The 25,573-nt window shown below is 40.0% G+C and overlaps 1 protein-coding gene across 7 annotated transcripts in view; it reads right to left on the bottom strand.

The window, feature by feature from the left end:
- phldb1a (pleckstrin homology-like domain, family B, member 1a) overlaps positions 1 to 25,573 on the bottom strand; it is a 55,629-nt gene that overhangs the window by 7,092 nt on the left and 22,964 nt on the right. For 4 of the 7 annotated variants that reach the window (XM_053617815.1, XM_053617814.1, XM_053617813.1 and 1 more), the window contains 14 exons: positions 24,652 to 24,777; positions 22,000 to 23,294; positions 16,623 to 16,862; positions 16,220 to 16,357; positions 15,365 to 15,502; positions 14,716 to 14,844; positions 13,156 to 13,311; positions 12,066 to 12,176; positions 11,277 to 11,366; positions 10,169 to 10,288; positions 6,538 to 6,675; positions 4,445 to 4,528; positions 1,376 to 1,442; positions 349 to 625 (listed from right to left, as the gene is read on the bottom strand). In XM_053617815.1, coding sequence (XP_053473790.1) covers positions 349 to 625; positions 1,376 to 1,442; positions 4,445 to 4,528; positions 6,538 to 6,675; positions 10,169 to 10,288; positions 11,277 to 11,366; positions 12,066 to 12,176; positions 13,156 to 13,311; positions 14,716 to 14,844; positions 15,365 to 15,502; positions 16,220 to 16,357; positions 16,623 to 16,862; positions 22,000 to 23,294; positions 24,652 to 24,777 — 3,109 coding nt within the window. The remainder of the gene's footprint in view (positions 1 to 348; positions 626 to 1,375; positions 1,443 to 4,444; positions 4,529 to 6,537; positions 6,676 to 10,168; positions 10,289 to 11,276; positions 11,367 to 12,065; positions 12,177 to 13,155; positions 13,312 to 14,715; positions 14,845 to 15,364; positions 15,503 to 16,219; positions 16,358 to 16,622; positions 16,863 to 21,999; positions 23,295 to 24,651; positions 24,778 to 25,573) is intronic. The other 3 variants (XM_053617816.1, XM_053617817.1, XM_053617818.1) reach the window with 3 other exon arrangements.

Genomic DNA, 25,573 nt, shown 5'->3' with positions numbered 1-25,573 from the left:
TCTGAAGACGTTGAACACTTATGCAAGCAGCATTTTTTTTTACTTTTCTTTTTTTTATCTGCTGACAATAATTTTTGACTCTGACTTTTGCAATAAAAATACTGGCCGGAACAATTTGTGTGTCATTTGTAATCCAGATTAATCTGATCAGGGCTCTGATCAAGCTTGATCAGGGTTGATCTCAGTCATTAATGGTGTTCTCAGAATGGAACAGGGTTTGTAAATGTTAAAATCTAAAAGTATTTTACCTGAAAAAAACCATACATCTAGATGATTCCCTACAAAGCTCAGATGCTTTGGGCCAAGCCAATGTTTTCAAATCACTGAAGTGCCCCCTCTGTCTCTCACCTTTCCGGTGAACAGGTGGAATTGTTTCCAGTGGATATGCTGGTCTCCATGCTGTCAGAGCTCTCCAGACTGAGTGTGTCATAAGCTGGGCCACCTGCAGAGGGTGCTTGATGGTGCAGGATGGAATGGTGCACCATTGGGGCCACTGGAGCAGGGAATGGGCCAATTAACTGGGAATGAGAGCCCTGTGGCACCTCCCAGTGGCATTGCAGGTCCATTTCGTGCCTTGGTTTCAGTTCAGTGCTGAGATATCTGGAGTCGTCACATGTTTGGAGCCCTAAGCAAATGCATAAAGAGACAAATCTGAAAAATGGTAGAAGAATGACGATAGGCAACCAAGGTGATCCACTTTGTTTATTCACAACTTTTATAAAATCCTTTTCCCAACAGTGTTACACAATACAGCTGCTAGAGGAGAAATATTCAACTAAAATTTCTAAAGGTCCAATTATATATAAAATTCCTTGCTTACAAAGGTCCAGATAATCAATTAACATGACAGAATGGTGACAACAGTTATCTTTTATTGCATAACCGTTATGGTACCTTTTTGTCCAATTGTCTTTAAACATTGCATTTTCATTGTGGCTTTTCTTTAAACAAGCCCTGTTGTTAGTTGATAAAGTAAAAATCTTTGAAATCACTGGTATGATGAGCTGCCTTCAGCTAATTAACTTAACCTAAATGCATGTTATTGTAAAACAGATGATCTACTGAAATATTTTGCTGGGTACACAACCAGACCATGTTCTGCTAGTTGATGCCTCATGCACTAGATTATGGCACATTTATGTATACTGTTAAAATGTCAAAGATTTTGCCTCAAGCCAGTAGATACCAAGACAAGAGCCTACAAGCCTCAGACGTTTTGGCCTAAGTCAATTCTTTTCAAATCTCAGAAACTTATCCTCTATGCTTCACCTTTCAGGTGAACAGGTGGGGTTGTTGCCAGTGGATAGACAGGTCTCGTATAAGCAGTTAATATGATATACAGAAGTATGTTCATACCATTGGTAAGCTGTTTTACCTTTGACCTCAAGAGCAAGTTTCTTGGAATCTGAATCCAGATGAGGGGTTGACAGGTCTGGCAGGCTCTAGTGAGGCAACAATGTGGTACAAAACAATTATACTACACATCTAATTTAAATAGAAGCATCTACAGTACAGTAAAGTTGATCAAATAGCTGCCTTAATGCTAACACTGCACAATTTGGCTACTGCAAACCATTATTTGTAGAAACTATGAAAATCAGAATCCAAAACAAAACAGAGCTAATAGAATTAAAGTTTATACAGAACAGTCAATAACTGGACAGAGACACGTTTTGTTCTATATTCCAGCACATTTGAAGACATGATGAAATAAAATTATGGATAAGATGTTAAAGTACATTATGACACACATCTTTTCACTCCAAATATTATACGAGACATGCTACTGAATTTTTGATGGTCATCTAATGTTCTTTTTGAGAAAAATGTTTGGTGTAAATCTTTGACACATAATGCAAAGTAAGTGCTTTTTTTTATTTTTTTTTTTTACAATCAATAATAAAAAAACACAAACTCACACTACAGATTAAATAATAATCTACAGGTTATTATTTTAATTTCACAGAAATATTGGGACACTATGAAAGTTGAGATTTTGTTTGATCAGAAATTATAATGCTTTCTACATACGAGAAACTTCCAACTCAAAACTATAAAACTCTGTAATATTTTACTGTAATCTCTGTGTATTGTTATGCAAATGCACATGTGCCAAATGTATGCACATGAATATATATATATATATATATATATATATATATATATATATATATACACACACACACACACACACACACAGTGCATCCGGAAAGTATTCACAGCGCTTCACTTTTTCCACATTTTGTTATGTTACAGCCTTATTCCAAAATGGATTAAATTCATTATTTTCCTCAAAATTCTACAAACAATACCCCATAATGACAACATGAAAGAAGTTTGTTTGAAATCTTTGCAAATTTATTAAAAAAAAAAAAAAAAAAAAGCACATGTACATAAGTATTCACAGCCTTTGCTCAATACTTTGTTGAAGCATCTTTGGCACCAATTACAGCCTCAAGCCTTTTGGAGTATGATGCTACAAGCTTGGCACACCTATTTTTTGGCAGTTTCTCCCATTCTTCTTTGCAGGACCCCTCAAGCTCCATCAGGTTGGATGGGGAGCATCGGTGCACAGCCATTTTCAGATCTCTCCAGAGATGTTCAATCAGGTTCGAGTCTGGGCTCTGGCTGGGCCAATCAAGGACATTCACAGTGTTGTCCTGTAGCCACTCCTTTTGTTATCTTGGCTGTGTGCTTAGGGTTGTTGTCCTATTGGAAGATGAACCTTCGCCCCAGTCTCAGGTCCAGAGTGCTCTGGAGCAGGTTTTCATCAAGGATGTCTCTGTACATTGCTGCATTCATCTTTCCCTCAATCCTGACTAGTCACCCACTTCCTGCCGCCGAAAAACATCCCCACAGCATGAGGCTGCCACCACCATGCTTCACTGTAGGGATGGTATTGGTCAGGTGATGAGTGGTGCCTGGTTTCCTCCAGACATGATGCTTGCCATTCAGTTCAGTCTTTCGTTTCTCATGGTCTGAGAGTCTTTCAGGTGCCTTTTGGCAAACTCCAGGTGGGCTGTCATGTGCCTTTTACTGAGGAGTGGCTTCCATCTGGCCACTCTACCATACAGGCCTGATTGGTGGAGTGCTGCAGAGATGGTTGTTCTTCTGGAAGATTCTCCTCTCTCCACAGAGACAAGCTGGAGCTCTGTCAGAGTGACCATCAGGTTTTTGGTCACCTCCCTGACTAAGGCCCTTCTCCACCGATCGCTCAGCTTGGCCGGGTGGCCAGCTCTAGGAAGAGTCCTGTTGGTTCCAAACTTCTTCCATTTACGGATGATGGAGGCCACTGTGCTCATTGGGACCTTCAATGCTGCAGAAATGTTTCTGTACCCTTCCCCATATCTGTGCCTCGATATAATCCTATCTCGGAGGTCTACAGACAATTCCTTGGTTTGTGCTCTGACATGCATTGTTAACTGTGGGACCTTATATAGACAGGTGTGTGCCTTTCCTCATGTCCAGTCAACTGAACTTACCACAGGTGGACTCCAATCAGTTGTAGAAACATCTCAAGGATGATCAGTGGAAACAGGATGCACCTGAGCTCAATTTTGAGTGTCATGGCAAAGGCTGTGAATACTTACTGTATGTACATGTGCTTTTTTTGTTTTTTATTTTTAATAAATTTGCAAAGATTTCAAACAAACCTCTTTCACGTTGTCATTATGGGGTATTGTTTGTAGAATTTTGAGGAAAATAATGAATTTAATCCATTTTGGAATAAGGCTGTAACATAACAAAATGTGAAAAAAGTGAAGCGCTGTGAATACTTTCCGGATGCACTGTATATATATAAAATATGAATCAATTTAAAATTTCATATAGTTACCCACGTGTAACTAAAATTGTTTTAGAACTTCATGGTAAATGCTTCACTATCAATAAGTGCTTGAGGAAATCCATAAATCATACATCGTCTAACATCTGGAAATGAGACTAAAAAAAGACAAAAAAAAACTAAGGCTGAAATTCTGAACTTTAACATCATAGTCATCATTTAAAATCCAGACTGCTGGAGTATCTAAACTGTGTTACTGTCCAATGATTTACACACCTCCATGTGTAGAATATATTCAGCCATGTCCAAATCTCAAATAATTTCCATGCACAGTTGTATAAGCCTTAAAAAGACAGAACCTCTTTTCTCCATATGATTTAGCACATATATTTATAATATTAGATAGAGCAAAAAAAACCATGTGGAACACACACCTCAGCAGAAAGAAGCTGGGCAGGGTCAGATTGTGACATGTGGCTAGAGAGGCCGGGGTCAGCTACTATAGCTTGGAATGATTGGACAGGCGCCATTGTGGAGGGACCAACATTGTGCAGATGTCAGACAATGCATGATTTATGGGTTTCCTCAAGCACTTATTGATAGTAAAGGATTGTATTACTGCAGACTGTGTGTGTGTGTGTGTGTGTGTGTGTGTGTTACCTTGGTTGGCGTGTTTCTGCCTGCAATTCCAGCGTTGGGTTGTGTGGACGTCCCATTTGCTCCATCCTGCTTACACCTGTGTATCTGAGAAGACAGAAAAGAGAATGACACTGTGCAGCCTAATAATCAAGTAATAATTCAACTGACTGCTTAATCTGAATGAAAAATATTCAAGTAGACACCTACACGAAGTCAGAGTTGTAAACCAAATGAAGTCAATCCAAATGAAATTTCTATTTTGATAATCTGATAAGTAATTTGTTAAATTAAATAATCATCATGTAACTTTTACAAGTGAAATATGTGCATTTGCATAACAAAACACAGTGAGTACAGTAATATATTACAACCCCAATTCCAATAAAGTTGGGACGCTGTGTAAAATGTAAATAAATGTAAATAAAAACAGAATGCAATGATTTGCAAATCTCATAAACCCATGTTTTATTCACAATAGAACATAGAAAACGTATCAAATGTTTAAACTGAGGAAACGTACCATTTTAAGAAAAAAATATGGTAATTTGAATTTGATGGCTGCAACACGTCTCAAAAAAGTTGGGACGGGGGCAACAAAAGGCTGGAAAAGTAAGTGTTACTAAAAAGAAACAGCTGGAAATATTTTGCAACTAATCAGGTTAACTGGCAACGGGTCAGTAACATGACTGGGTATAAAAAGAGTATCTTCGAGAGGCAGAGTCTCTCAGAAGTAAATATGGGATGGAATCTGGATGGAAGCATATGTTGCTCTAAAACCTGTATATACCTTTCAGCATTGATTGTGCCTTTCCAGAAGTGAAAGCCGCCCATTCCATAGGCACTAATGCACCCGCATACCATCAGAGATGCAGGCTTTTGAACTGAGTGCTGATAAAAATCCGGAAGGCCCTTTTCCTTCTTAGTTTTAATTTCAAATTTCGATTCGTCTGACCACAGAACAGTTTTCCACTTTGCCTCAGTCCATTTTAAAAGAGCTTTGGCCCAGAGAAGACAGCTAAGTTTCTGGATCATGTTCACATGTTGCTTCTGTGTTCAAAGACAATGAGTTCTGGAGGTGTTTCTGAGCCCATGCAGTGATTTCCATTACAGAATCATGCCAGCTTTTAATGCAGTGCCGCCTGAGGGCCCAAAGATCACGGGCGTGCAATATTGATTTTCACCCTTGTCCCTTGTACACAGAGATTTCTCTTCTTTTATTGATATTATGTACTGTAGATAATGAGATATTCATAGTCTTCACAATTTTACGTTGAAGAACATTATTCTGAAATTGTTCCACAAATTGTAGATGTAGTTTTTCGCAGATTGCTGAACCTCTGCCAATCTTTACTTCTGAAAGATTCTGCATCTCTAAGATACTCTTTATACCCAATCATGTTACTGACCTGTTCCCAATTAACCTCCAGCTGTTTCTGTTTAGTAACACTTACTTTTCCAGCATTTTGTTGCCCCCGTCCCAACTTTTTTGAGACGTGTTGCGGCCATCAAATTCAAAATAACCTTCTTTTTTTTTAAACAGTACATTTACTCAGTTTAAACATTTGATATGTTTTCTATGTTCCATTGTGAATAACATATGGGTTTATGAGATTTGCAAATCTCATAAAAAATTTTAAAATTTTTATTTACATTTATTTACATTTTACACAGCGTCCCAACTTTTTTTGGAATTGGAGCTGTATATTATATTTAAAAATAACATTATATGGGAGGGTAATTGAATTGACATTTCTAAGCAGAATTGATGCAGGATTTGAAGATGCTTCTTCTTCTCCCTTTGTCTTCAGTAAGGACATTTGGTTGATATCAATGATATCATGCTCTGACTGGCAATTAAAGACTTGATAAACAGATGTGAAGCAACAGAAAATTCATTTGTTTTGACAAATCCTTGCACATAAAAACACAGGCAATCAGACATCTCTAGCCATGTACAAGTACAACACACAGACATAATTGTCAGACTTTCTAAGAAACCACTCTAAACACAACACTGCCTAATGTTAGTGGATGACCCGTGGACGACGACAGAGCGTGTGAGTACAGGAACACAATGACGACACGGGGCGTTATGGCGGGAGAACGGAGTTTACCTGCATGGGTCTGCGTGTAGAGAAAGACTTAGCTGGAAGAGGGGGAGGACAAGCATGGCTAGTATCCCCAATTGCCATGATGTCCTGGTACCAGCACTCTAAATCCAGCCTGGACACCAGAGACTTGTTCCTCTCAGCCTAGGTATTACAAGCAGTGCAAGTGTAAGAAAAAAGGAGCAGAGATGATAGGAGAAGAGGCAAGGGAGATGAAAGAAGAATGATAGAATATATGCAGCCATGTCCAGATCTCAAATACTTTCCATGCACATGAATATATAAGCCATAAAAAGACAGCACCTCTATTCTCCATATGATTTAGCACATATATTTACAATACTAGATAGAGCAAGTGATGGAAAGAAAACCATGTGGAACACACACCTCAGCAGAAAGAGACTGGGCAGGGTCACATTGTGACATGTGGCTAGAGAGGCCAGGGTCAGCTACTATAGCTTGGAATGATTGAACAGGAGCCGTTGTGGAGGGTTCAACCTTGTGCATCCCGAAGAGCTGGTTCAACTGACTAACTGTCACATACTCCTTTACCCAGTCAAAACATTGTGTACACAGACAGAGGAGAGAATGTGGTGAAGGCGTTAAAAAGGAGAAAGACACAGAAGCGTACTATGTTTAGGAATATGAAATGAGCTTGCTAGATGATCTACATTCTATTAATAGAGATGAACAAGGACTAGAAGAAACAGCAATGATAAAAGACAGCAATAAATGGAGTCGTAAGAAAGAAGCAGAAAATACATAATGAGAGACAAGTCAAAGAGCACATAGAAAGAATGGATAGGAAATTACACGAAAAGAGAAAGTAAGCTGTACATTCATACCTCACGAGGGGTATCTGGTGTTACAGCAAGAGAAAGGCAGGAAGTGGTAGGGGCAAAAGAGGTGACTTGAGATGGGACACAACCACTACCATACATCTTAAATACATCAGAAAGTCTGAGGTACTCCTGAATACACACAAATCAAAAAGGCACCAACTCACATCTCAGCCTGTACATACTGTTAAATACACAGTCCCAGAACAGTCCAGAGCCCCAACACATCTTTGCAATCTCACTACCACACACACATGCGGCAAGGCCAATTCTTTTGTATTTGCTATACGCTGATGACATCAGTGAGATCAGAAGATGAATATGCAATAATAGATTCAAATTTCAGCTTTCATTTCCTGATATTTACATCTAGATGTGTTAAACAACTTAGACCAGTGGCACCTTTGGTAAGCAGACCATTCAATTTTAAGGTGTAGGAACAGATAGCCTTGAAATAAATTAAAGTAATAACACATATATTTGGTTGCATATCCCTTGCTTGCAATAACTGCACCAACCAGTGACCCACTGACATCACCAAACTGTTGCATTCTTCATTTGTAATGCTTTTCCAGTCTTGTTCTGTAGCTTCTTTCAGTTTTTTTTTTTAGGTGTTTCTTCCTTCCAGTCTTCTCTTCAGTAGGCGAAATCCATGCTCAATTGTATTAAGATCTGGTGATTGACTTCCAGTGTAGCCATTGACTTGGCCACTCAAAAACCTTCCACTTTTTCCCCCTGATGAAGTCCACTGTTGAGTTGGCAGTGTGTTTTGGGTCACTGTCTTGCTGCATGACATTCCTCCCAATTAGACTGGATGCATTTCTCTGTAAATTGGTAGAGAAAATGTTCCTGTAAACTTCTGAATTCATTCTGCTGCTACCATCATGAGTTACACAATCAATAAAGATTAGTGAGCCTGTTCCAGAAGCAGCCTTGCAAGCCCAATCTATGACACTACCACCACCATGTTTGACTGATGAGCTTGTATGTTTTGGATCATGAGCAGATCCTTTCTTTCTCCTTTCTATCACTTTGGTAGAGGTTAATCTTGGTTCCAGAACTTTTAAGGCTCATCCCTGTATTTCTTTGCGAATTCCAGTCTGGCCTTTGCGAATTCCAGACTCTCATCAGTCTTGCTGCTGATGAGTGGTTTGCATCTTGTGGTATGGCCTCTATATTTCGCTCTCTTCTTCAAATGGTGGATTGTGATACCTTCACCCCTGCCCTGTGGAGATTGTTGGTGATGTCACTGACTGTTGTTTTGGGGTTTTTCTTCACAGCTCTAACAATGTTTCTGTCATCAACAGCTGTTGATGGCTCAAACCAAGAGTTGACATTTGGAACTATTAATTGTTTAAACAAGCAATCTGAAAGATTGATAGGGCACACCTGGGCAGCAAGAAATATCTATCAGTCACATGTTCCAGTATTTTTGATCACTTGAAAAATGTGTGGATTCAAACAAAAGGTGCCAAGTTGTTTAACACATCTAGATGTAAATATCAAGAATTGAAAGCTCAAATTCTTGCCTATCATCTCATATTCATCCTTTAATCTCAAACCCAAATTTATTCAGTATATAGCAAAAGAATTGGCCTTGCCATTCCAAATCTTTCAGAGGGGACTGTAGGTCACCTGCCCATCACATCCTAACACCCGCACTCCTACTCATCCATACAGCTGAAGACTGTAAAAAGACTAGGCAGCGTTTCTCTAATCTTCAACTGTCCAGTTTCAGTGAACTTGTGAATACTCTAGTATTAGATTATTCTTGGCATATAGTAGTGGAACCTGATGTGGTCTTCTGCTGGTGTAGCCGATGTTTTTGACAATGTTTGCATTCTGAGATGTTTTTCTGTTCATCGTGGTTGTAAAGAGTGGTTATTTGAGTTACCATAGCCCTCCAGGCAGCTTGAACCATTCTGGTCACTGTCCTGTGAAGGCTCTCTCCACAAAACTGCTGATCACTAGATGTTTATTTTGTTGTTTATTTGCATCATTCTGTGTACATCATCAGGCACCAGCAACCATGCCACAATCAAAGGCACTGAGATAGCATTTTTCACCATTCTGATGTTTGATGTGAACATTAACTGAAGCTCTTCAGTATGTGCATGATTATATGCATTGTGCTGCTGCCACATGATCGCCTGATCGGACAACTGCATGAATAAGCAGGTGCTCAGGTACAGGTGTTTCTATTAAAATGACCAGTGAGTGTACACTATATATATATAGTGTATAATCACCTTCCTCTATGAAAATACTGCCACAGACTTGTTAGTTTGAATGCAATTAATAAATGATAAGCCGGCCACTCGGTGCAATTTCCGCCATGCAGAAATGAAAACCGCAATCACAGCACAAACCTTAGTCTCACTTCACACTGACCTGTACATAAAAAGTAGTCAACTACCCTTGCATTACACAGTTATACATAGGCAGAGGCAGAAAAAGCAGTCTACTGAGTAACATGCATCTTCTGTCCCACCTTCAATCTGTGTTAATGTTTAAGTATTTTGTTTAAGTATTTTGTTAAACAGTAATCATAGATACACCAGTGTTCTGTGTAATGGAAGGTTACACATAATCAGGACTACATGATTACTACTGTAGTAGAGCACCATGCTGTTAATTTCTCAAGCTACATTTCTCAAGCTTCTTAAAATCTGTCACTTTTGGTATTGCATTCTAGCTAAATACGTTTACTAATCAGCATTCCCTTACAAAAGGTGTCTGGTAAAAGACTCCTGAAATAGTCCAGATAGCCATCAAGCAGCAGCATGCCACTCGTTTACCTCCTGAGGCCTGATGGGGCAAGAGTGAGAGGTGGCGCTTTGGATGCAGGGAGCAGGAAGTTGGGGATGCTGGATAAGGACTTCATTGGAAAGGTCTGATTCGCTGATATGTAGAACGTCCTGTTTTGAATATCAGTTGTCGGAATGAACTACAGGGGTCATTTTTAAACAAATAAAATCACCATTAAACATCTCAGAGCTGCTGGGCTATATAACTCCCCTCCCTTGTTTCTTTTACATATTTAATAGACAAGCAGCGAGGCATTGCAACAGAGTTTATCGCCTGTGGCAAGAGCCTAGATTAAATGTTTACATCACTGCCAGAGACAGTGAAACAGATCCTATAGATATTAGTAGTATCTTATACAGTTGGAATCAAAATTATTCAACCCTCATGGCAAATCATGTTTATTGTCAAAATTTACAGACTTTCAGCTGTTTTCAATGAACAAATCAAACAAAAGCAATTGAAATAGTTCAACACAATGAACGCTTCAAGTGGTTTCCCCAAATTCAACTGAAAATGCCACTTATAATGACTTCTCCAGTTTCAAAGTTATTCAACCCCCTGAATTGAATCCCTCACAACAGCACAAATATGCAAAACAGGTGTTGTCTCAAGCACACCTGATGCAACTAATCAAGGGCTTCATTAGTTGCACCAGCTGTGCTTGAGTTGGAACACATGAAATACCTGAACTGGCTAGGGGCAGAAAATGCAGGAAATACCTGAAATGGCAAGGGGCAGAAAATTCATTAAATACCTGGACAGGGCAGAAAAAGCAAACAGCTGAAAGTGTTTACATTTTGACAATAAACCTGATTTGCAATGGGGGTTGAATAATTTTGATTGAACTGTAGTATGCCAAAGATATGGGTGGATATTTCAACACCCAGCACAAAGTTCTGAGCTAGCAAGCAAACATCAACCCATGAATATTGATGATGCTCAAGAAGAAAACAAGTCTGTCTAGAGAGTCTACAAACGAGGGCCTGTCAGATCAATGGCAGTGAAGAGTGAAGGGGCCTGATATTATCAGACAACACTAAAAGATTCTTGGCTTGTAAAACGCTGGGAATTCTGCTGGTGTCGGTCATGTGTTCTTACCTCCTGCATGCTGTTAGAGGAACTGGGGAAAGTCTTCCCTCCAGTCAAACTTTGGTATCTCCTTTCCAGGGTAGCCAGTCTCTCCTTCTCCTATGTGATTCATACAATATTAAAGAAGCTGAATATTTATGGCATGTGACTGAATAAATTAAGTATTTGAATGCATGTGAATAATAATAATAATAATAATAATAATAAGTCTAAAATGTTATAGTGCCATAGATAGGAAACTAGGTTTATACTGCTTAAACCACAGAAGCTGAAAACTGAACTTCATAACTGAACTGAAATCTGAGCATCATAAGGAGGCAAGATAAATTTGAATGTTTTATATTTTCTTTTATTTATTAATCTTGAATAATGTTTTCTGGTCGCTGCTATTTAACTTAATATTTCCTCAATTTCTTAGGTGGGAAGAGATCCAGTGTAAAAATCGGCCTCGAATACACAGTGATAGTGAATCCCATACACCTTCCTGTTCACTGTGTACTCACTAGATGGGGTATAATATCATTGCAGAAACTACAAAATACCTGCACAATAAAACACTATTTAAGTCATGTGGCAGGCTAAATATTGCCTGGCTAAAAGAGGAGTCTAAACAATAGAGTCTTTCATAGTGCATTTGTGTTGTTTTAACATCATGTAACTATGCCATGGAGTTGGACTGCAATGTAAAAAGCTACAGGCCTGTTTCTTCAATGTAGTGTTTCACTAATTGATTGGGTGGTTAAATAATGAATACTCCATTTAGTCAACTAATCATGCCCATCAATATATTGAACTGACCTTGTGTAGCATTTGCAGGGCCATGGTTCGGTCTTTAGCCATCCTCTCACAATCTTGAGCTGCCTGCACGCCTAGCTGGTTGGCCTGCATCTCAAGGGCAGCCATTTTCTCCTAGAGGTATATGAGAAATGCAGATTTAGACATGATTCCCATGTCCCATATTTGTAATAATCACAATCTGAGCGCTGATTTGTTTCATCCCCCCACAAAATGTTACATTAACTTTGTTACATTTACTTGAGTAACGTTTTTTTTTTTTTTAAGTACTTTTAAGAGTAGGTTTAACTGGCCATACTTATAGTCTCACTCAAGTTCATTTTTAATCACAGAAATGTACTTTTACTTGTCTACGTTCGGTGTCGTTCCTCTGTTACAGTTAAATATTAATGAATATATGTAGTTTTAATAATTAGTTTATATCACGTATGATGAGGTAGCGAGGCTCGCGATACGCTGCAGTGGTCTCAATGCAGACGCAACAACCGCTCACTTTTTTAGCGGCTCAGTCCTGGATGATAATGGCCGAAGAGGGGGAATACATGAGCGAGGAAGGACACACACACGTGCACACACAAACACTCACTACACACACTTTCTCTTCTGTTCTGTTCCATAGTCTGTTCTTTTGTTCTCTGTTGTCTTGTTTAAATGCAGATGCTGAGATGTTTGTGTTGTTACCATGTTGTGAAAATGTTGGTTTTTTGGGGTGTGTGTGGGATTTTGTGTTGAAAATGACTCCATTGTGCCCATCACAGGACTGGGATATGCTGCTTCCTCTTGAACCCAGGTTTTATATCATATAAGCAGAACAGACAGACTTTCAAGGAGAGGTGTGACTCCATGTAGTCAGGATTTTCCCTTCATTATAATCAGATCCGAAGTAACTATTAACTTGAGTAGTTTTCTCATTGGATACTTTGTTACAGTTACTCAAGTAATTATTAACATTATTACTTTTACTGTTACATGAGTAATTCTTTTTATAAGTAGCTTTACTTGTAACTTGAGTAAAGTTTTGGCTACTCTACCCACCTCAGACCAACACACGCTGCAGCAGCCATTAAAATTGTCCAGATACCAATGATCATACCTTTCTCTTGGCCACGCTGTGTTGGTACTCTGCCTTCTCCCGGAGCAGCTGCCGGCTGACTGTCTCCTTCTCCTCCTCCAGACTGCTCTCACGTTCCAACTGGCGGAACTCCAGGTCCTCAAAGCGCTTTGAGCCGGACTCCAGAGCCTCGGCCTTCTGCAGACAGAACGGAGACGGAGCGGAGACGTGGACACAGAGACAGACCAACAGGTGGACAAGAAAAATAGACAGATGAACACAAACGCCTCAGTGACTCTATTGTCACTTTATCTGTTTCTATGCAGTTCAGAAAACCTCCACCTTATAAAAATAGTGCATAATAAATTGTTGGGAGTGAAGAAGAACTCCATGTGATTCCTTGGATCCTTTGCGATATCAGTCGATTAGTGAGATATTTTTTTGTTAAAACATGCAAAGCAAGCAAGCAGCTGAAATTTGTTAGCATATGAAAAACAGGCAATAATAGAACAACATGCAAAGACTGAGAACAACAATCCACATGAGTAGAAAAAAAAACAACAAGGGTCAAATACTTTCTTATACAACAGTGAGTGAATTCTACAAAACAGAACACCAGAGAAAGTGTCAAAGAGAAACCAGCCAACATACTCTGGAGCTGTTCACACAATACACAAGTGCTATGAAGATAAGAAGACTGTATTTTTTATAATCTTTTCTCTTCTAAATATCATTTCAATATTATTTAGCTAGAAAACAAAGCAATTAAAAAATGCACCTGTAGGGTAAAGCGCCCTTGTCATTTGATCTCCCTGGTTATGTTTAAATGAACACTACTAATCCAATTATTTTCTGATTTCTGGATCAGATTTTTCAAGTAGTCAGGATACCACAATATCTTAAATTAAAGCTGTTATTAGATTTCATGAAATCTGAGCATGTATACAAAAACAAACTGAAAAAAAAAGCTTGTCTTCCTATTTGGATAAAGTACTTGGAAAAAGTACAGAATTATATGCAAATACATATTTGCCAGTGAATTGATTTCAACTGTGTTTCTAACCAATCGACAATAAATACTCTACGTAACGGATTACAAATGTATTGTGTATGTGAAGAAAATGAAACGATGTAAAGTTTATCAATACCACTCTACTGTTTGGTCGATAAAATAATTGAACTACTTACAAGCTACTTGATTCAAAAAGTGCCTTCCAGCTCTCTACTGGAAAATCTAATTAAACTGCTAGCCCTGCAACTTGTAGCGATGCTACTAAAAGAAATCTGATTATCAGCTGACTCTAGACCCAGAGTTTTATTATTATCACATTACCGAAGTGCATGTAAACGTGTCGGCAAAATCTGATTTTCTGCAGTTATCAGATTATTTTGTACATGCAAATGCACTCACTGTAAACAAGCCTATCGCAGTGTCCTCTAAGTAGTTAGCTTTTTGTGCTTTCTTTTTTTTTAAAACTCCCTACTCATTCATTTTGTTCAATATTGCCTTGGCTCTCCTTTCCTTTTATTTTAGGTGAACATTTGTCCTTGGGTTTTTTTGTGTTGTTGATGCTCCATAGGGCAGAAGGAGAGGAGACTGACCCTGGCAAGCTGTTCCTGTAAGTGCTCCCTCAGAGACTCGGGGCATTTGTGAAGCTGGCTCTTCAGCTCACTGTACCCATCCCTCAACCTGGCCAGGACGTCACGCTCGGCTGAGACGTTAGCCCTCCCCTATGAAACAATAAACATATACACACATACATATACACACAAATACACACAAGCATGTGCACACACAGAGCAAACCAGGGACACGGGAGAGGAAGAAACAAAAATAACACTGCTCAAAAGCAGTATGACCGCGGTTTTTTTTCTGCCTCTCTTTTTACACAAGTTACATTCTTGTGATGCTTGATAATAAAATAGCTTGGATCGTGTGGTGGTCCCATACAATCAGTTCTATTTTCATTAGAAACTTACAGTTCTTTTTCTTTATAATTTATCAACCATTCAAACGCCAGTCACATCACGACTACAGACGATCCCAATTGCATAATGTGTAAAGAGTTTGGTTGTTAAAGGTTAGAAGGAAGTTAGTACAGAGCTCCTGCACACAGCTTTTTAAAAAAAAATGCAAGAAACAAGAAAGGCAAATTTGTTCCTCCTTGCTGAAAGCAAAATGCTTCTAGGTGCAAAAGAATGCATTAATTAATTTATGCAAACCGTTCCTTTTGTGCATATACGTGTTTACCTTTTCTTTCTCTCTCTGAATATTTTTCTCCACTTCGCTCAGTTTGAACTGGATCTGATTGATAATCTCTAACTCTGCCTCCACTTGGTCTAACTCGGCTCTCCTCTCCCCCTGCAGCAATGCCCGCTCCATCTCAGCCTGCAGATAAATAAAAAATAAAAACACACACAGCTAACCTTATGATAAAATCTCTTATCGCACATTTCAAATTTCTGATTAATCTATAATCATTCAACATATCCAAAATGACTGTACACTGTTATCACATTGAGAACTACTAGTCATCATGTACTTTGTGTTGTAAGTATTCAACACTGCTAATGACTATGAACATATGGTGCTTCTCCAAATAGCTAAAAAAAATCTAATATGCATCTAAACTTTATATTCGTTTCCTTCTGTTTGTTGGCCTAATAGACTTGTTTCCAGCAAGGTACAGGAACCTTTGGAGGAAATAATGATTTATGGAACACTAAGAATAACTGCAAAGTTCCTGTACAAGTTCCAGTAACACGATGTAAACATCAACATGACACAAACTGCTGGATGCGATGCTTCAGCATGCAGCAAAAGTATTTTCACACATTTTCACACTCTGGGCCTTTTTGATGATTGCCGCGTGCAGCGTCTCACTTACTTACTTTAAAAAAAAAAAAACTAGACTCCTGTGTAATTGTGACTTTCCATTTATGCAAACACAAAAAGTTCCTGAAAAGGTTCCTGTGGTGGAAACATGCCTAATGCTACAATAGCTCTTTTAGTACTATTGAAACAACACAACATTTAAAAACAAAAAAAAAAATAGTTCTGTGCTTTGTATTACAGCTTTAGCGGGAGGTGTAGTGAAAGTCTGACCTCTTGTCTGGAATCCTGTAGCTGCTGCTCCAGCTCAGTGACCCGAGCTTTTAACTCCTCTACTCGAGCCAGAATCCTGACCCCCTCCTCCACTAGATAACCCAGCTCCTGCTGCCCCATTCCCGCAGTGTCTTCATGCTGAGGGGGAGTGTGAGATAGATGGTGAGAAACAAAGAAAGATAGAGAAGATAAAGATAGAACGAAAGTTTTAGAGGTACTATACAAACTTTTTTTTTTTTTTTAATGCTCGTATAACTGAGCAGTGACTCAGTTATACAAAGACTGTGGGTTTCAGGTATAGCAGAGAGGAACTATTGAAAGTATATGAGTCTATGAGTTCTTGCTTGTCTGAATGGTTATGTATATGTGTGTATATGTATAGGAGAGAGTAGAAGTGTCTTACCTCCTGGTGCTGGCTCTCAGTGCTGCTACACTCCTCTTTCAGATTCTCGTCATCACACTCTCCCGGTCTATGTGTGTGAGCGTGTGAGCGCTGGACTGCCACACCCACCAAGTCGGGGCCAGGCCGCTGGTCCTCTGTCCCAGGGAACTGACCTGCCCTCCCCGTCTCCATGTCTACCACAGGGTCCCCTTTATTATACTCAGCACACAGGCTCAGAATGGTCTCTAGCCTCTGTCTTTCCTGTATTCACACACACACACATGCGCGCGCACACACACACACACACACACACACACACACACACACACACACACACAGAGAGAGAGTTCAGAATCAGGGTGGTCTCCTGAATAAACAAACAAATAGAAACCTAACAGAGAAAAAGAGACAAAGGTCAGAACTCAGTCTAAAGGCATCTCCAGCTACATGCGCATGCATTCGAGATGATCCTCTTAAGGCTTTAAAACTGCTGTTATGTCTTTGTGCAATGTGGTCTGTTTTAAGCAGATCCTACTGACTGAAATCTGAGATAAGCAGTACCCACTAACTCGCTATGCCAGAGTCTTAACTTAACATGAACACTGTATTTATATGAGTAATATATAGCACACAAGTGTAAACAGCATGACAGGATAATGTCACATCAGCACAAACAGATAAATAATTACCTCTTACTACCTCGTTTCAGCTAAGAGAACTCTTGGACTCCTGTGGCAGCTGTATAAAATCATGGTCTCACTCACACACACACACACACACCACTCACATACTTGAAAAGCAGCTCCCTCTCAATGACCCCCCAACTTGTGGACTAATGTGACCTCTCACCCCTACTACAGTAGTCAGCTGTTGCTGCCACTCTCCATATGTCACCAACTCTGTGTGTGTGTGTGTGTGTGTGTCTGTGTGTCTGTGTGTGCTTGATCTATACCTCTCTCTCTCTCTCTCTCTCTCTCTCCCTCTCTCCACTCTCTTCTCTCCCAATCTCAGTTCATCTCCACCCTTTGTCTGAGTCCGGGCTCACTGATCTGCAATGCTCTATGAACTGGACCTTATTATACTTCACACAAGCAGCTGACAATACCCAAAGCTGCCTTGCTAGCTGACACTAGCTCTGCACTTCTGCATGACTAAAATAACACGGCAGGGCAGCATGCTCTAACAAGAGCCGTGCCATAATGAACAGGAGACTGCAGTTAATGTAAATGCTTTAAAAAAAAAAAAAAAGAAATCAGTCACAACCTATAATTAACAAACTGTACTACTACCATTTTAGAGTTACAGTAGTGTACGTATGTGAGTGTAAAGTCTGTAGATGTCACTGCACAACCAGTGCCCTGAAGTAGACCAATATAGTAACAGGAATTGTGACGGAACTGAAAAGGTACTGTATAGCCCTCGAGCCATTTTTAAGTTCTCACGCTTGTGTACTTGATCTTCTCTTCTATTCACACTACACAAAATGTAGTACACACAAAAAAAATGAGGAAACCATGAGGAAAGTCTGGATTTCTCTAATCGAATTCAGCGTCAGTGTGAATGAATTAATATTTCACAAACATGATGTCATTTCCCAGCTGAAATTTAGAACGTTTGAGAGATGTAAAATGAATAGCCTAGTGCCTGTATATCTGCGTTCCTTACTTCAAAGGTTTAGACCGTCTTGAACAAGATTCCTGAACAGGCTGATATTCAAATCTCCACCTTGCTTCACAAATGTAACATTATTTTGTGCGTTGTTCCCAATCTCAACCTTTAACACACCGTGCTGGTCAAAATTACTTATAATGATCGGGTCTTTGCTCTTAAATCAATATCTTTAAAACGAGTGTTTGGATTCTTATACGTGCCCTCCTGCTGAGGAGACAGAAAGGCAGCGCCCGTAAACGCCGACTGCAGTGTAGCTAAGCAACAACATTTTTCCTTAACAAAGAGAGTGTCAGCTCAGCTGGCACGCTTGGTAAAGATGCTTCTGCCCAAACAAACACAAAACGGCTCAACATACAGCACACTGTGTGTGTGTGTGCGTGTGTGAGTGTGCATGTGTGTGTGTGTGTGTGTGTGTGTGTGTGTGTGTGTGTGTGTACATGAACAGCCCACTTTATTCCGAGTGCTCTCCTTTAGCTCACAATAAGCACTCAGCCTCAGGGTTCTCAAGAGAAGGACCAAACAAATATCAAGGTCGCAATGACACATTTTCAATGCTTATTTCCAATCAACTCAAGTACTGGTCGTTTAGTGTGAGAGTGGATTACTGTCTAGCCAGGAAAGAGGTGATGGTATTAGTGTGGGTGATTTGAGAACAGGAGTAACAGAGCTCCACTGGTGGCCGAATGCTGCTAACAGGGAAAGCAGTAAACAGTCTCTCAATTACCCTCTGACTCTGTCTTTCTTACATACAGTACATAGACATAAACACAGACAGAAGCAGACACTGTAATGTGTGAGAGCCTGACACTAGAGGGATTCACTTACTGCCAACCAGGAATGAACTGATCAATAGACAGACATCAACAGCTGTCACAGTATACAACATGTGACCTTTTACATGATCACTGGTTGAGGACTGGCTGTGAAGCAGATCGTTTTAATGAAGGCATGCACTATTAAAAATAATAACAAACTGGCATTTTAAAGGTACAAATGCCTGGAACTGGGGTGGTACCCTGAAGGGTTTGTTTTTTGTCTCATTAGAAGAACATGACGATGTTTTTGGGGAGGATAAAAAGATTCCGCTGGACTTGCAAGTGCAAGTTGAACCATTCTTCTGAAAACAAGTAAACAATGAAGTAACGCTTAAGTGTGGGTTCTGGCATGGTAAACATGGTGGCATGCTACCCTCTAGTGGTGACTCCTGTGTTCTGCATTTGGTTGTATTCTTCTCAGTTTCCACGGTGACACAGTCAGGAAGAAGAACAAGTGACCTCCAATACCAAACATCTTAGAACTCCTTGAGATCAAAGTGAGAGAGAGGGAGTATGCCTCACTGGACTTTGATGTTGTGTGTGTGTCTGTATGTGTCTGCATGTTTTTATATCTTAGTGGGGACCAAAGGTCCCTACAAGGATAGTAAGACAAACGTGTGTGAGTGTGTCTGTGTGTGTGTGTGTGTGTGTGTGTGTGGTACTTTCATGATAATAGAGGCAGGATGTAGCAGACTGTGGCACGACAGCACAGAGTATGCATGGCAATGAGCCAAGTGGGCCACGGCCCAGAATCCTTACTGATGCTCACTCCTTTTCAACATATATGCACAGAGAGACACACACCCCCTACACACACACACAGTATTACGGTCCATGCATGGTATGTTATGTCCATACTGATAGACAGCTTTACATAGTCTACTTCCAAATTGCACATTTTCTTTTAAATAGAAATAAGAATGTGTGTGTGTGTGGGTGGGTGGGTGGGAAGGTGTGTCTCTCTGTACATTACTGTCTTTTCGTTGTTGTTTAAGCTGATTTCATTGTTTGTCTGTTTGTGTTTGAGCCGTGCTGTAAACCTGATTTCCCATATGGACAATAAAATACAGAATCATATTATTTATTTGTTACTGGGATCCTGGCATAGGGGGAAAGTAATTATATGAACTGCTCTGACACGTTCAAATCTGTTTTAATACGATTTTTTTTCTCCTGCAGACATTTTGGGTAATTTTCCACCTCTCTTTTCTTTTCTTTTCTCTTTCACTGAGTCACTCTCTTTCTCATGTCTCACGTTCAGTTTACTCACCTCCTATGTGACGATCAACGTTTATATTTAAAAAAATATAAATATCGGTTTGATGGCACAAACAGATACAATATCTGCTTTATAGAACACAGGTCAGTGTAAAACCTGATGGAGATCTACTGACAGCTAAGTTGAGGACTATGACTAGTAAAAAAAAAACAACTTGTTAACAAGGACACTGCAATCGTCAACACTCGCCAGAAGGTGGCTAATTAAATCTGATGTACAATACTGTGCAATTTTAAATTTTATTTTATGACTCCTACATTATCGAGTCAGTACAGAAACCATTTTCGATTCCCAAACATTAGATTTCTAGCACAGAATTAAATGTTACAGAAAAATGTTTGTATGTCAGTAAAGAAAGCTGCAGATTACGTAAGAGACACTTTTCAGACAAAAAACACAATGAAGGCTGTTGGATTTTGCTGCAAAAATAAGAAGCAAGTGCGACAGACAAAGTCTCCAGAAGAACCATGGCTGGTTCTGCAAGATGCTCAATAAAACTTACAGCTCATTTCCTTATAAAACTGCACAAACTGTAACAGAGAGAATTTTTTTTTTTCGTCACTCCAAATATTGACTTTGTTTCATTTACTACTGTTTACTGCTCTGTATTGTATTATTTTTAATGTAGAAACGTTTAGATTCATTATTTTTAAGGCAACTTTGCCCTACAGCATTTCTTTGCATGTGCCTAAAACTTTTGCACAGTACTTTATTTCAGTCATAACTACAGTGACATATACATCATTAACACTATATTTCAATTAACCTATAAGTCAAGTTTCTCTCCTGCATTATTATGAACTGCTTGTCGCAGAGGACTGATGAGGCTTCTTCCAAGCTGATGATTTTTTATGGAAAATTACTTGCCGCTTGTATTAATTTTGCTGTTGTCCGTACGGACTTGTCTCCTAAAATAGCTTTTCTAAAGGGAATAAGAGGAATGTGTCTCTGCAGTGACAGCTGCTCGGCAGCTCATAATTAGGACTCTGTGTGTGTGTATATTGTTGATTTAGGAATCTGGATGGCTTTGGAGAGAAGTAGAACAGCAGTCTATGTCCCAGGAATAGCACTTATGAATCGAACAAAGCACATTAATATGAAAAAGTCTAGGGATAACATGGCGTAAGCGTTTGTGGGTTGGACCGGCTTTGGAATTAAAAAGACATCAGGGTATAAAGTGTTCAGAAAATTATAGGGTTACTCTATGGTGACTGTGTTTAAGGAATTAGATCATGGGGAACTGTGTGTGTGTGTCTAAGCAGTTTAATGCTTCAAGGCCATGTTGGGTAAATATAGCGTTTATATAGCCACACCCTCTGCCCATGGCATTTTACAAGACGCTCAGGAATTCGCATTGATGTGTTACTCTTATCTATGCATTTAGCTATAAACCCCTCATCACCACCCACCACCAGCCACAGAATCCACTGTGGAAAAGTCTACCTTGCTTTATAAACATTAGTCAACACCGCCACTCCTTATTCACACAAGGCTGTGTTCCTATAGTATCTTAGCATGTAACTTCGCTATATGCTGGCCAATGTATTTGAAAACAATTTTTATGGTTTTAACATATAGCTTACACATGATCTCACTCGGGCAAATATACAATACAGAACACCAAAACACCCACCAGTCGCTCCATTTCTTGCTCTTTTATCCTCTCATCCCGCTGCCAGCGATGGTACTCCAGCAGTTCATCCTCATTGTCATTGATTTCTGAAATGCTGTTCTTACGTTCCCGTGCCCTGGGTTGGAGAGTCCATGGTTCTCTGGGGTTCTTCCTCTGACTACGGGGGCTGGTAAGGGGAGAAACTCCAACCTGGGTACTCAAACCTGGGATTTGATTAACTCCAGCACTCCCTTTTTGCCTCCCACCGCTATTAGTGTGGTCCTTAAGGACAGCAGACACAGGAGAAGGGCTTCTGGCCCGTAGCCCCCTTGATCCCATGGCGTCTTCCCGCACTGTGACTTGCCTGTGCTGCCGAGGGCTCTCTGGTACACCCTTTCCTGTCTGGCTCTGAGTTGTAAGGGATACCCCAGGTAGGGCTCCAGGTAGGACCGGGAATCCCTGCATCCCACGACGTGGAGTAGAGGGGCTGGGAGGGGGACGTTCTCGGACCAGTGTGCCGTTGGATGGTTCTAGTACTCGACGGGTGGACTGAGGACACTCTGAAGGAATGAGTGAGCGTGAGTTTAGCTGGATGGACTGAATTCCAACATCAGGTGAGGGAGTCTCCTGGAAAGTTGAGCCCACACTGGATCTAGGACTTGAGGAAGCAGAGGAGCTGGAAGTCATGATCCTGTTGTCCCTGCCTGCATCTCCAGCGAAACCAAGGACTGAATGTGGGCCTTCTGAACCTCCTCTGATCTGAACATCCTGGTTTTGACCTTGGCGACTGGCTATAGGACTTGGTTGCGTTTCTGTCAAGGCTTTTCTGGGAAGCCTAGGACTTTCCTGTACCTTTCGCCCCCCGTTGTTACTGCCAATCCGAGCTGTTGATTTCCGTGGCTGGGGAATTGGGGGCTGGACTGTTTGATGGTGGGAAGCTGAATGTGAAGGTAGAGAAGAGTTAGCAGGGACCATACGAGTGCCAGGACTGCTGGCGGTTGAGGGAGATGAAATAGGAGAGAAAGGAGGAGTGGTGTTTTCATAGCTAGATCCCACAGACATGGCTCCAGGGCTAGCTGGAGAGGAGAGGAGATAGCGGCCCCCTCCATTGAACATGGGAGAAAGAGGCAATTGTGGGATGGAGTGCTCAGGGTGTTTTCCGATCTCAGTTGAGGACACCTGAGAGTCATTCATGGTTAAAGAGTCCATGATGTCCTGAAGGTCCTTCTCTATAGAGCGGGCCAGAGGACCATGGCCTGGACGAACCCTCTCATGAGGTACAGGCTGGTGGTTTCCATTGAGCAGACCATGGGGCTCTGTAGGAATGAGTAAGTGCTACTGTTAATATCAGATATATATTTAAATTAATTTAGGCAAGTCTTTAAAAAAAAAACATACTAAAGTTACTAGTGTCAGTGACAAACAGAATAACAGTCACAAATATTTAAACTTCTTTATTATATATATTACATATATTACATAACTTATATATATATATATATATAAAATACATAGAAACAAATGATTTACTCTGGTTTCATCACTTGCTGTTTGAGCACCTGCAGATTTCACTTACCACATATTTACACTATGCCTAGTCAAGAAAAGGCTAAGCAAACACATACTAAATCACTTTATCCCTCCCTCCCTGTGTCTGTGTTTAACAACACACATATGCTCATGCACCCACACACACACACCGACACATACAATTACCCAACCTCATATCTCCAAGGCCACACACATACATACAAGGAACTGGGTGTGGCATGCCATGGTGCCTCCTTCAGTACATAGGTCGGAGAGGACAAAGAAGAACAGTCCCTGAATTATAGCATGACTCATACTGCTCACACTGTGCCACTCTCCACCATACACTCCATCCCGCAACCATCAATTCCCCACACACTGCTGCTGCAGCTATGGCCTACAGTCTCTTAACTACACTCCTCATACTGTAAGCTTATTTATTAAGGGCTTTTTAATGAAATCTATTTTTTTGGAACAAACCATGTCTTTACCATATGCACACACAAAAAACAAGCTTAAAGCCAGGAATATCTGTACTTTGCAACACACAGTCACCAAACAATGCAACACTTTAACCCTGCACCTGCCATACATGTCATACCTCCGATGGCCTCATCATTGTCATGGAATTCCTCACAATAGGGTCAAAGCCAAAGGGCCTTTCCAAAGACTACTGTACACATCCATACAGAAAGCTCCTCAGGGCATTCAGTGTGTTATTCATTCCAGAAGAGTCACTTGTCTCCTTAGAGACTTACTTCCTGTGCACGAAAGGCCAACCAGTTAATAAAGCACCAATTAAACCAGTGCTGTGTTCAGTATGCTGAGAAAAATGCTGTATTCCCTCCCAACAATACTCCAATTATAAATGAGCACTCGATTACTTTCAACATTTTTTTCTGTAATCATCTAAATGGAGCTTGTAAGTAAAACTCTTCTGGATTACAGGATCAAAGTCTCTTTGTATGCACGCCAACACAGGGCCGAAATGTTTTCCCAAGCCCGTGCTTACATCATCATAATGTATTGATGAATAAAAATGATAGAAAATCTAACTTCAGTCTTCAGAGAAAACTCTAAATCACCTGTTTTGCAGTAAAGATAGTCAGTAAATATAGTCATGATATAACTCAGAAGCTCTACCTGAATGTCCTCTGTAGGTGCTGCTGAGCCCAGCATTTCCTTCTGGCATCATACTCTTCATCCTGAGAGCCTCCTCTGGGTGGTTGAAGCGAAAAAAGGCAGACTGGCCAAAACAAAGCATGCACCCTGTGACACAGAAGCAGGGAATGACACAGGGATTAGCATAAACAAACAAGCAAAAAACATAATGCTGCTTGTCAAGAATGTAATTAAAAATCATATTATCATATTAACATATTAATAGATTTACACCTAATATGGGTGTGGTCTAAACAGAAAAAATGCCTCCAGAAACAATGTCAACATTGTCTGTGAATTTCGTTCCTCAACCTCAGCTAGAGACTCATGTAGCACGTATCCTGCTTGTGCAGTTATTAATTTTGTTTGTACCTGCATGTGATACTTTCAAACAAATTGAAACCACGGTGACCCTGACCAGGCAGTTAAGGATGCAGGAAAAGCCTCACACAACGCCGACATATACGCTCTCAAAGGAATGAATGAATGAACTCTGTGTTTCTTTGTTCCGTGAACTTCATATCTGACCGTTCAATCACGCCCACGTCTAGACCAGATGCCCTGTGAAGCAATCCTGGCAAACTTTCTTTTCTTTTTTTTGTAAATGGTGCACCTCATATTCATATCTGTGTTTGTAGTCATTTAGAAAACCATCTATTCGTTCCGAATAATGAATCCATATTCAGGTACATCCCTAATATATACAAAGATTCTTAGTTTTAATTGTTAAAAGTTATACAACTATGCATGAATGTCTTGGAGTTGTTTTTATTATTTACTTTTACTTACTTACTTTTGTATTGCTTATTTTTATTACTTATTGTTTATAAATCCCACAAAGCTCATTTCATGTAGGGATTATTTTTCAACTTTAAATCCCATCCATTCAAACTTTATGCCATAT

This window comes from Ictalurus furcatus, chromosome 28 (genome assembly GCF_023375685.1).
Source record: "Ictalurus furcatus strain D&B chromosome 28, Billie_1.0, whole genome shotgun sequence".
Classification (NCBI taxonomy): domain Eukaryota; kingdom Metazoa; phylum Chordata; class Actinopteri; order Siluriformes; family Ictaluridae; genus Ictalurus; species Ictalurus furcatus.
Note: the sequence above shows the minus strand (reverse complement) of the source record. Positions and strands in the feature narration are given on the sequence as shown.